The sequence below is a fragment of the Tasmannia lanceolata genome, unplaced genomic scaffold (genome assembly GCF_043159265.1).
Source record: "Tasmannia lanceolata isolate RefF3 unplaced genomic scaffold, GAP_Taslan_0.1 ptg000012l, whole genome shotgun sequence".
Lineage (NCBI taxonomy): Eukaryota > Viridiplantae > Streptophyta > Magnoliopsida > Canellales > Winteraceae > Tasmannia > Tasmannia lanceolata.
In genome coordinates, this window is record NW_027518689.1 from 35,331,978 (window position 1) to 35,344,444 (window position 12,467).

Here is a 12,467-nt window from a genome sequence, read left to right on the forward strand (position 1 = left end):
CCAAATTTATATTATGAACCTCAATGTTAGCTAAAAAGTTGCATGTTTTCCAGAAATGACGTAGGTCTTCCAAGTGCCACTGGGGCTGTAGTTTCTGGGTCATTTGATAGGTGAGTTTTTTCCCCCTCTGTCCTTTCCGTGCTCTCCTTTAGCTATTTGATATGAATAAAATTCGAAGTCTTTATTTGCATTATAGCGTTGAAATTTTTGAACTGTCACTCATTCTATAAGCTTACTAGTTGCACAACTACTTACTCAGCGATTTGGTAACTTCACCTTTTTGTTGCTACTTGAAGGCTAATGAAAAGTGAAATACTGAATTTTTTTTTTTTGAGTTTTTTTTTTTGTTTTTTGGATAAGTAACAATTTTATTCATCAAGAATGGCTGGGTCCTTTTCAGAAATTATTTGGTGTGGAACCTAATAATTTCTTTCTCCTTGTCCTCCACCTCTTCTTCTTCTTCCTCCTTTCCTTATTCCATTGCTTTCAGCCACAGTGCTTTCAGTTTGAGTTTCTAGAACGGTTCTCTTGCCCTTCACAAAACTATCTAATGCAAAATCAAAAAGATATCTCGTGTTAGATTCGACTGTGGGGATAGAGAGCACAGCCAGTACTGACCAAGGTTTCAGGTTGCGGTTTCGGTTTGCGTTTTAGCCGTGATGGAAATGGAAACATGTCGGTTTCTCTGATGGAAATTTTGGTGGAAATCCTGTAAAACATATGGAAACATATGCAAGTGATGGGTGCTAGAATAAGCACAAATACACACTGACACATCATAAGCAAAGAAATTACCCATAGTGGTTTAACAACATAGGACACCTAGTGACATGCGTTGTCGCATATGTCGATAATTCATTACATACCACATTTGACATGTAATTCATAGAAATATTTATACATAATACAAACACTACATTTCACATGCAATTTATATAAATATAATTATGTAACACATACTACAACACAATCAAACCCGAATGAACAAAATGTTGAATTGAATCGTACTGGTCTCTACTGGGGGTTGTTTACCACTAATAAACTCATGGTTTTGGTTTTGCTATGCGTTTCAGTTTCGGTATGTGTCAGTAGGGATGAAAACCGAAATATTTCATTCTTTTCGTGTCGATTTCAGTGAAAATTTAAAACTATGGTATTGCCACAACCTCACCTTTCCTCACCACGCTTGCTCACCCTCGAGGCGCTCCTAGGGAAACCTAAATTGTCCTCCATGGATGAAGCTTTTGTTAGATTAGAAGGACCAGACTTTACTAGCAAAGATCTAGATTGATTTTGAATGAGCATTGAGGGGTTTATTGCAGGGTTCTCATCTCTCACTTGTGTTTTATTTAGCCATTCCAAAAATAAAATAAAATAAAAAATTGCAGGGTTCTCATCTCAGAAAAACAAAACCAGAGAAGGGGCATTTGGGTCATGTAAGAAGTGTTTAAAAACTACATCAAACATCAAATACAGGGGGCGATGGATGGCTAAATTTTAGGCTGGAAATATCATCTCCTTTATAATACTAACAATGCTACACTTAACAGTTGGACTTTCTATCTTTGAATATTAAAATAAGCTCCCATCAGATACTGGTTTCCTCCTTCTTTAATGGCTATTAGAACATCTGTAATGCTTATGTGCACGCATTGTAATTGTAGTCTTTCATAATTATGATGAATTGGTTTTTTCTTATGTTTTGAACATAAAGGAATTCAAGATTATTGCAGTCAAGGCTTTTGTTAGATTTTACCATTCAAAAAAAGGCTTTTGTTAGATTTACTAATAATGGGAATTTTCATCTGCTTATTGCATATCATTGAACCTGCTTGGATTGGGAACCCAATACATACTCTTCCTTGTGAATTCTTTTTACTTTAGATCCATGTTTGTGATGTAGTGCACTCACTCGTGTATTATTGTTGGTGCAAAGCTTTAAGGCTCTTGTTTGAATATTTATTTCAATCCTTTGGGCAAAAGATTACTGGGTTTCAGGTGTAGTGCACTTATTTTTTTTCTATGATCTGACCGACACTTTGAATTTATTGCCGACATACTTGTCGTGTCGTGTTGGACACGACACCCGTGTCCACATGTGTTGACACTCCTTTAAACACTTTAAGTGTATTGCTAGAAGTGTCAGTAACTTTATATTTATGTATGTGTATGAGTGTGACACTATTTCTAGATTTTTAGGGGTTGCCATGTTAGATACCTCATATCCACGTCCAAACTAGGCACATTAATCTGTGTCCACAAATCATGATTATATGTACTTTCTATTTTAGGCATGTTTCCGTTTCTAAATTTTGGGAGTTCGCCGTGTCCGACACTCCGTGTCCGTGTCCACAAATCATAGTTTTTTTTTGTCTTTGGCATTTTGATCTTGTAACAAGTTTGAGGTTCTCTTCATGACATTTGGCTCAGTATTATGAGCAAAAATTAAGGGGAGCAGATTACATTGGTAATGAATTCTATATAAAATGATTCTATGGACATGCGAATAGCCAGTCAAAAAAATGGACTTGTGCAGATAAATAGTTGGATATATTCTTGTTAGTATTTGTCAGGTTACCGAAACTTACTATGGACTTCTCCATTTTGATTTCCTTGTCTTATTACTTTTTTCTTTATTATAGAAATGCATTCCAAGAAAAAAATGTCTTTTAACAGTTTCCTGGCACCTTTTATTGTATTATAGGTTTCAATCAACTGCTTCTATTATGGAAAGGCTACCAAGCAAATGGCCTCGCCCAATATGGCATCCTCCTTGGAAGAACTACAGAGTATTCCATCTTTTTTTTTGTTTTACTGTGTTCTTGTCATTATAAAATTGAAGATGACGATATTGCTCTTTATTATTAATATACACAACCTTAATATTTGGTAGGTGAACCAACATACTTATACTAGTTATGCTTTTGATTAGGTTCCACTTCCATATAATGTCACAATCATTGATGTTCTAATATGAATATTCATTGGTTAGGACTTTTTGGTTTATATATGTTGCGAGTACCTCTTTTGGATGCCCCAGACATAAGGCGCATCGAACCAAAGCCCATGAATGCTTGCTTCATGTGGTTCTTCAAGAATGTTTGCCAAAATACATGCTTGTACCACAAATCTCAGTATTTAGGAACTTGGTATGCATACCTGAGAGGCTGAGAGCTGTTGGTCTGCGTGCCACAACGTAGACTTCCCTAACCAAGTGCATGCACCTCTACTGTTGTGTTTTTTTTTTTGAGTGGTACCTCTATTATTGTGTTTATCTTCAAAAATGTAGAATTGGGTATGTGGGTATTCCAAAATCAGTATGTGAGAAACCCTCCACATATTATGCGCAGGCGGGATCATCATGGTTTCATTCCTTTAGTGCAGATCTCTTTTCCAAGGTTTTAAAATTCGGTTTCCGTATCGGTCGCCATAGAAAAAGAAACATTTCAGTTTCGTTTGGAAATTTCAGAGAAATTCCTGTAAAATAAAGGAAACATATGGAAACATATGTAAATGATATAATTTAAAGATGAAAATTAAAAAAATGCTAGAATAAGCACAACTACACACTTAGAAACCACACATAAGCAACACAAGCATCCATATTAGTTTAAAAACATTGAACACCTATTGACATGCATGGTTGTGCATGTCTGATAATTTACTACATACCAAATTTCACATGTAATTCATATAAATATTTATACATAATATATGCACCACATTTTGCGTGCAATTCATATGAATATAATTCTGTATGTATCTACACACTTCGAAACCAACACATAAGCAACATAACCATGGTTTAAAAACATCGAACACCTAGTGACATGCTTTGTCACACATGTTTGATAATTCAGTACATACCAAATTCCGAATGTAATTCATATAAATATTTATACACAATACATGTACCATATTTTGCATGTAATTTATATAAATATAATTATGTAATGCATACTAATATAGTACACCGCTAATACAGTTACCATCTTGGTTTATGCATTTCGGGCGCTTTGGTTTCGATTTCGGTGGGGATGGAAACGAAAAACATTTCGGCCGTTTTGTGTCGATTTCGGTGGAAATTTAAAACCATGCTCTTTCCTAGCTCAGTCCACACGAGCATATCTCGTGATAGTGAAAAATCAGTTCTTTCTGGAACCCTATAGATGCTATTTGCACCAATGAAATCATGATGGTAGTAAATTCATAGCCAGTCTTTATCAATTTGTGATGTAGTGATTTGGTAATAAGTCACCATTTCTATTTTTCAATATTTTAGGAACATAGGAATCTGAAGCAAACAAATATATGCACTTCTGAAAAGAACTATTAGATGTTTCATTTCCACGTTTGAAAAGTCCAAAGGCCGAAGACTGGCCATGGAGTATGGATCATGGTTTTAAATTTCGGTTTCGGCCACCAAAACTGAAATTTCGGCCGAAATCCCAAAATTTTGGTCAAAATCCGGTAAAAAAAGTATTATTTTATTATTCCTGAAATTTCGTAATAATACTAGATTTTAAGAAAAAAATTTCAATTGGCGAAATTTCGGATGAAATCGAGAAATTTTGGTTTCGGTCCCAACCGAAATCCAAAATTTTGTAGAGAAATTTCGTATTTTGGCCGAAATTTAAAACCATGCTAGGCACAAGTGTGTGGAAAGAATGCCTTTTAGTGCTCTCAAGTAATAACGCTTACAGGTTTGAAGTTTAGATGTGATTTGCAAATGAGGAGCTCACCTCCTATTTATAGGCTCTCTCTTCTCATGCCCGTGGTTCGGATCGTGCAATTTTGCAATCGTCCAAAGTCCAGGACCATCCTAGAAACTTTTATACTTACCAGACACTCTACCCTTATCTCTACAAAGGATGTACATGAATAATCTAGAAACTTCTACAAATATCTTCATATTTCTACGTACTTTTAGGTCTTTCAAGAGTCTTCTACACAACTCTAGACCTCGGAATGTAATCTACTCTTCCAAGATTTTGCTGAGCCTTCTTAGGCCTATATAATGGGATCAACTGAGTAATTCTCATCCCGTGAAAATCCTGTCCACCCGATTTCGTTGACTTCTTCTTCACGCCTTTATTACATCATCTCCTTCGATGAATCTTATGCTGATTCTTTTGATAATGTGTTTGATCCTGCTATCTAGTCCTCGATTGTTTCAGACACTATGAGTGTCCAATCATCGTGGTTCTACTTTCTCCTTCCTTTGTCGGACCATCAATCAGTTTTAAGGTTGAGAAACTGAGAGTCTGGGACCTCTCCAACCTTACCCTTCTCTTTGTGCTCAAGGGGAAACCATATATGGAAACACTTTGTCTATTATACTCACCACTGTAAGATTGTGCATTGGAATATTCTTTTTCCACACTTAGGAAATTCATGCCTAAGAGCATATGGTAGTAATCCAGAGAAATCATCATAAGGCCGATCAAACCCTCCTATCTTTCGATCTTTAGCTCTACACCTTTGGCCACGACATTGATATGTTTGGTCTTAGAGTTCATGGACTTTACTAATGTAGTTTCCTTTGCAAGTTAAAGACCTAGCCACTAGGCCTGTTACTTCGATAAGAAATTGCCTTGTGGCCTTCCTGTTGATGTGCACATCCATGTACATTAGTTCCTTCTTCAAGGGTTTAGCGACCGTCCCTTGGCCATTAATTGCGTTGAGGATTCTCAAGGCACCAACCCCTCATTCCTCATATTTACTCTCACTAGGCGTGCCATCTTTGCATTCGATCCCGATCACAGAGAGGCCTCCTTTGGGCAACCCCTAGCTCTATTGCGTCCGCCACATATGAAGCAATCCAATGTCTTCTCATAAGACTTGGGCTAGTTCTTATCGCCGCACTCGAGCCTTCTTCTCTTCCTCTTTCGTATTATGTCCATTCCATACAAGGAAAGTCTCCTCTTTATTGTCCTCTCTCTTTTTTCTCTTTTCCTTACAAATGCAGTGCAATGGAAAGGCAATTTTCAAGCTCAAATCAGTTCCATAGTGAAGCTTATGCATGTGGAACAATGACCTTTGCTCCTTGGTTGGAAACACTTCATAAAAGTCATCTAGAAGTGCTTTACTTTCCTCAGGGAGCATCATAAGGCTCTCTACCCTTCTTGCACCAACCTCTTTAGCATTCAAAACATGGTTGTTTTCTTGTAGTTACAGCTTTGCGATGTTTCTCTCCAATGTCGCCTCCCTTTTGGTGAACACTATCATCCTTTCTATTGTCCCCAAGGTTAAAGCCAAGTCCTGCACTAATGCAATTTGAGTTCTTGATTGGCCGTGGTTATAATCCATTCATGATGAAGAGTTTATCCTTCTATGCCATGTCCGGAAGATCAAGCATGAGTGCTGTGAACTACTTTATATACTCATGAATTGACCTCGAGTGCTTGAGGAACACCAATTTCTCCTGAGCTAAGCATTGTACGTTCACAGGAAGGAATTCCCCCTCAAGTCTTTGAGATTTTCCCATGCTTTGATGGTGCATAACCTTGTCTTTCTCGTTGAGATACATGTTGTTATCAGTGATGTCAATGATGGTTGTGTGCACGTTGTCTTCCTCATCCTCAAAATTTATAACATGTATTTTTCCAACTCCTTGTCACGCGTAATACCCTTATAGTGTTTAGGCTTATGAATCAGTACCATAGTAATGTCCCTAGTGACCTCTCTGCCATTGGCCAATGTCTTTTCGAGAATGACCATCAACTTCTTGTCATCCTCCAAGGAGTTCAATATGTCAATGCACTAGTGACATTGCCCATTAGTGCCTCCATCCCCGTCTTCTCATCCATGAAGATGTCCTATGCGCTCCTTAAGATTCTCATCAGCTTAACCCAAATTACGGATGCCATCATCCATCAAGTCCACCTTCGTATCAAGGTGCGTTACGACAAGCTCCAACATGCCCATGCATTCCTTTGGCAGTACCAAGTCCGTTGACCAATCTCTTGTCATCTCCGGGGACTTGTTCTTCCTTGACTTGGGGGCCACACCTCCCTTGTTGCAAGCATGCCCCATGATGGTAACTCTTATTATGTCACTATTGTGCTTTCTATCGCCTATGAGCACAGGGCCCGCTGCTCACTGACATGGTAGACTTTCTCTAATACCAACTATCACGGGCTTGCTAATCCTTAGCATCACATTCGTGTGGCACTCGTGCAATGCCCCAACATGACTCTGAGTCAGTCTAACTGAAGTGACCTAGCCTTAGACCTAAGGCAAGGTCACTACTCATAAGACAATTCATGCGAATGGAAATAATTCCTTATATGCTCTCAAGCAAGAATATGAAGTTCAGAGGTGGTTTGGTCGCCCCTATTTATAGGCTGCCTCCTCTCATACCAATGTTGTAGATTTCGTCACTCGTCAATCATCCAACGGTCCAGGACCATCCTAGAAACTTCTAGACTTGCTATACCACTCTACACTTGTCTCTACAAAGGATCTACGAGAATACTCTTGAATCTTGCATATCTACACATTTACAGATCTTTCTAGAGTCTTCTACACAACTTGACTTCTAAAATGTTCTCTACTCCATGATTTTGTTGAACCTTGTTTAGGCCAATGAAATGGGATCAAGTGAGAGCAATTAACTCCCCGTGATAGTCTCTTTTTTGGAATTAATTCGTATGGGTTCAATAAATGTCATCCTTGGATCATAAACAAAATATTGAGAGAGGAGCTATTTATTAATTTGGAGAGTAATGCAATTGCCAACACTTCCCTAAAATTACAACTCTGACATCTATCATTATAGAAGTTGCATGTGGCACGGCTTTGACAATGATTACATGAGTTTTGTATCCACATCTGCAGTATTCTCGTCACGAATATATTTCCATATTGCTCTCACAAAATTTGTTGACCATGACATGCCATTCTTATTGCAAATTGACCTTATGTTGCCACAATTAGGTACATCTTTTTTGCATGCCTTTTGAGAAATTATTCTTCCCTATTTGGCATGTTATATAGAAAGCGAAACTGGAAAAATGCAAGTTACTAAATACAATCTTTAATATTACTTATTATGCTGTATAGATTTGGAGAAATGCTAGAAAATATACTCAACTCAACTAAGCCTTTGTCCTAAACTAGTTGGGGTTGGCTAATGAACCCTTTAGAAAATTTTCATGAAGAAGGTGAAAGAATCTATCCGGCTCAAAATGACTAAGTCTAATCCTGACACTAGTTGGGTTCGTCTACATGGATCATTTTCTTCCATTCTCTCCTATCCAAGGTCATGTTCTCTGTTATGTTCCTAGACATCAAGTCTTTCCTCACTGCTTCTACGCAAGTTTTTTTCGGTCTCTGCCCCTTCCTCTTTTTACTCCGCCTGTGTTTTTCACAGCCTGTCCCAAGCCAGGATAAAGGAGGGTTGGCGTCAAGTTGGCAGCCGGCCGTAAACTTTGCCACTCTTCTATGAAATGAATCCTATAGAAAAGCTAGAAAGTATATTCTTATTAAATTTTATTTCTCTTTAATAATGTCTAACTTATTGCTATGCTTATGGTATTAGTTGTGAGTTCCAATTGTTTCCCTTTCCATGTGTTTTCGTTTGTTTCATAGCTATTATGCTGGCCTTGTGCATATGATAGCTGATAATGAGTTCAGAGGTTAGATTTATTAGTGACTCCCTGTTAATTAGGAGCATAGGAAAAAGAATTCTTTACTTTTCCAGGTTACAGTCATACAGTCTGTAGTCTATACACAAATTGACCAAGGACCCTTTTAAATACCTTTTATGTTAATAATTAGAAGCTTCTATTTTCGTTATGTTTCTTGACCTCAATGAGTTGCATTCCTCATCTTTTGGCCCTTATATTCACTTTTACTTTCACCTGACTAATTTTGTCTAATATTCTTGCATTTAAATTGTTTTAGGTCATCAGTGGCCATTTGGGATGGGTGAGATCCATTGCATTTGATCCAAGCAATACATGGTTTTGTACTGGCTCCGCGGATCGCACTATAAAGGTTTTTGATATCCAATCCTTATTCATCAATAAGTTCATGCCAAAGATTAATTCGCGTGTCAGTTCTGATTAAAATTTCTGATTTATACAGTTCTGTATCCTGGTTTAGTTATGATGTGTGTTTTTGCTAAACCTAAATCGTCATGGTTTTAGTTGTTTTTTGTTGAGTGAGAGTACATATTTACGCCAAATAAGTCTGATAAAGTCTCTGAACATGATTTAAGTCACAAATATCGAGAACGGGAATTTCTTGGCAAGGTAAAATCTCAGCTTATATTATTTTTATTTTTTATTTTTTCGGGTTTATATCGGGAAATAAACGTTAAAAATAAAATTATTTAAAAATATATAAACATATATAAATTAAGAAAAAATCTAAAATAAAAACTAGCGTAAAAATATTGTGATATTATCATGGTAAATTAAAGTATCGCCATATTTTTTAAATTCTCAAGATTATTTTGGAATTCTGTTGTTTTATCAAAATGTCATGATAAAATCGCTATATTTTCAAAATATCGGAGATATTTGTGACATAAACCATGATTAATTATATGAACCATATGAAATTCCTTGAAACCTATGTTTGCTTTTAACATGCTTGACCAGACACATACTTCTAAGTTTGTCCAGTTGACAGTTGTTTCCTTTACAAAAGTTGAAGAAACATATTCTCCTTGTGACTGAGAGAGCTCCTTGCTCAAACAGGTTTCAATGGCCTTCCAAGAATTTTGTAAGGTTACATATAATATGGATGTGATTTCAAAGTTTCTAATGCCATTTATTTTCCCGTGCTTGTTGCTTTTTCCATAAGGCTTATCATTTAGGTGAGGTTGGATTTAGCTGTAAATTTGTCACATTGTTGGGGACTCTACAAGATCTTGATGGCGATTGGATTCACAGATAAGGGAAGTCTTGTTATCTCTGATACCCAACCAGAGAAGGGGTAGAATTTAGATGTACAACTGTTGAAATTGGTTGCTCGTTCAATTCACATGCTTTTTAGTGGTTTGCTTTGGAAGGTGGCTCTTGAAATAGCACATTGTAGAGTAAAATGCCATATTTTTTTTTCGTTTTTGCGCCAGAGAGATAAGATTGAAATTGATATCCTGGTGGTCTACTCTTTGTCCGAGGACATGACGGTGAGGGACTACTTTGGTCACCACCGGAGGGGATCTCCGGGTGTGATCTTCTCGGATAATCCTAGAGGTAGGGGCTACTGTAGCTCTGGGTATGGGATTGAGGGCCTGAAGGATGTATATCTAGACCTTATTGATGCTGGATACTTGGTGCTAAATGCCCTTCAAGCGCTGAAATTACAGAAGGATTGCTGCTGAAAAATTCTTGTTCTCATCGGAAAAGAAAAATCCATAAAGGCACTGCCCCAAACTTCGCTGCGGCGGAACCATGGGTTTGAAAGAGTTGACCTGGAACGAACCAATCCAACAGGTAACTGGAGAGCAGCTGATAGACAGTATGAAGGAAATAGAAGGATTATTCCCCCACCGTGCTCAGATTGTAATTGGTATTGCTATGACTGTGGATATTACAATTTCGGTCAACGTCATTGCTGCTGGAAGTGTAACATGAGTAAAAATTTTGGACCCTCTGGCAAGGATAGTGCTCCGGATCCTGACAAGGAGGAGGGGTCCCGAAGTGCCGGAGTCTATACTAGATTCCCGGAAATTCATTCGCCTCAGCTGAGATAGTGGAGCGTAAAACAGTCCTAAAGCGATGTCTAGTGGGTTGTATGAAAGGCAGTTTGTGGAATCTTGATGTGGTTTGGGAATGGGCCAAAAAATCTTGTGAGATTCCAGATCTCCTGAAACCTTTTATGTTCAGTCCAGTGGAGGTCTTATTCTGCTTTAACTCGGAAGCCCAAGCATCTCGGATTCTTAGGTGTGGTGGGGATGCTTTTGGGGGCCATGTTTCTTTTTCTTCAAACATGGAACCCAGCTTTTAATATAGGAGCGAAGCCTATATGGATTATATTTTATGATATTCCAGCTGTGGGAAAATATTTTGGTCAGGTTCTTCAAGCTAAATTTCTGGGGACCATGATCTGTAAAAGTCCTCACCATGGATTGGAAATTTTGCCGCCATTTATTAGCTTGAGGATAGATCGTAAAAGCTTCTTACTGGAAGTTAGGGTTGTGCCTGAGGACAATGCTATTATTGAAGCACATTCCTCGGACGTTAATGTCTCTATAAGTAAAGAAAGCATTCAATGCGATGAAGACAAGAGGTCTTCCTGTGAAATGCCGCCGTGGAAAAAGCTTTCCACGATAAGGAAAGAAAAGGAAAAGCAGTTTCCTTATACGGCCAGGAAAAGGAAATTCGACCGTTGCCAAAGGCCCATTTCAAATTTGAACCATGTCCAGATCACACTCGACGGTATGTTGAGACCTTGAGCGGTAGATGGGCGTCCAGCTAAGGCGCATGAGCAATATGCGTCTAATGCAAGGACATGTGGCACCACAAGAGAGAATTTCTAGAACTTAAGGAAAGGAGGAAAAGACAATAAGACATCTTTTACTTCGAAGGGTACAAAGGAATTAATGAGATACAAAAAGCGATCTTGGAACTTGAGCAAGAAAGATACTGAGAAGCGATATCTGGATAGGAATCGTATCGATTTAGATAAGAATGCAAAAAAGTTTCCGTATGGGAAAAGGAAAGCCCATGCATGCCATTCACCATTATGCGGGGTTATTATCATAGGTCCTCAACCCTAGAAGCTATAGGGGGTTTTCCCCTCTATAAGAGGAAATCGTCGGGGCGTTCTTTAAACAGTCGAGAGTAGAAAAAGAAAGATTTAATTGCTCGAGTCCTAACGATGTTGGAGAAGTTTGAGCAAAGTGGGGATTCCTCTTCCTCGAATGAAGATGGCAAATATGATCATAAGGGGAAGGGTAAAGCCGCTAGAGTGGAGGGTTTGGGGTGGAGAAAAAAAGGTCCTTCTAGAAGAGTGGTTATGACAAGAATATGTAAATCTGGGTTGGCGACTAAATGCGACTTTGCCTTGAAATACCTGGAACTACAGTGGAAAAAGTTTGAGGAAGAGGCAAAGGGCAAGGAGGAAGAGTTGTTCCAACTGACAGGAAAGAGGTCTGTATACCGGTCTATAAACTACCTTTTTTTTCAGAAACAGTTGGAAGAGGAGCGTAATGCTATTAAGGAGGCTAGTGGGGGATGGGGAAGATCTTCAGAAGGCGGTGGGGCCCTTTATCCTGGATATGGAGTCTATTATGTCGAGAGATTCGATGGATTTGGATCTCAGTGGAAAAATTGAGGACTGTCTTCAAAGGGCTGAGCAACCCCTCGAAGAGGACGAAAAGGGAGCTTTAGAAGATTTAGAGAAAGCTATACAGGAGGATGTAGAGCAAACCCAGTCGGAGTCGCATGAGGGGAAGACCAGCCTGGAGGAAGATGATCAAGAGTACTCGGAAGAATTTGAGGAGATGGCCA

General features: G+C 38.3%; 1 protein-coding gene across 2 annotated transcripts in view; it reads left to right on the plus strand.

The window, feature by feature from the left end:
* The window catches only part of PRL1 (pleiotropic regulatory locus 1), a 28,095-nt gene that overhangs the window by 3,334 nt on the left and 12,294 nt on the right, over positions 1–12,467 (plus strand). For both annotated transcript variants that reach the window (XM_077392241.1, XM_077392242.1), the window contains exons 5-7: positions 54–110; positions 2,705–2,789; positions 8,908–9,000. In XM_077392241.1, coding sequence (XP_077248356.1) covers positions 54–110; positions 2,705–2,789; positions 8,908–9,000 — 235 coding nt within the window. The remainder of the gene's footprint in view (positions 1–53; positions 111–2,704; positions 2,790–8,907; positions 9,001–12,467) is intronic.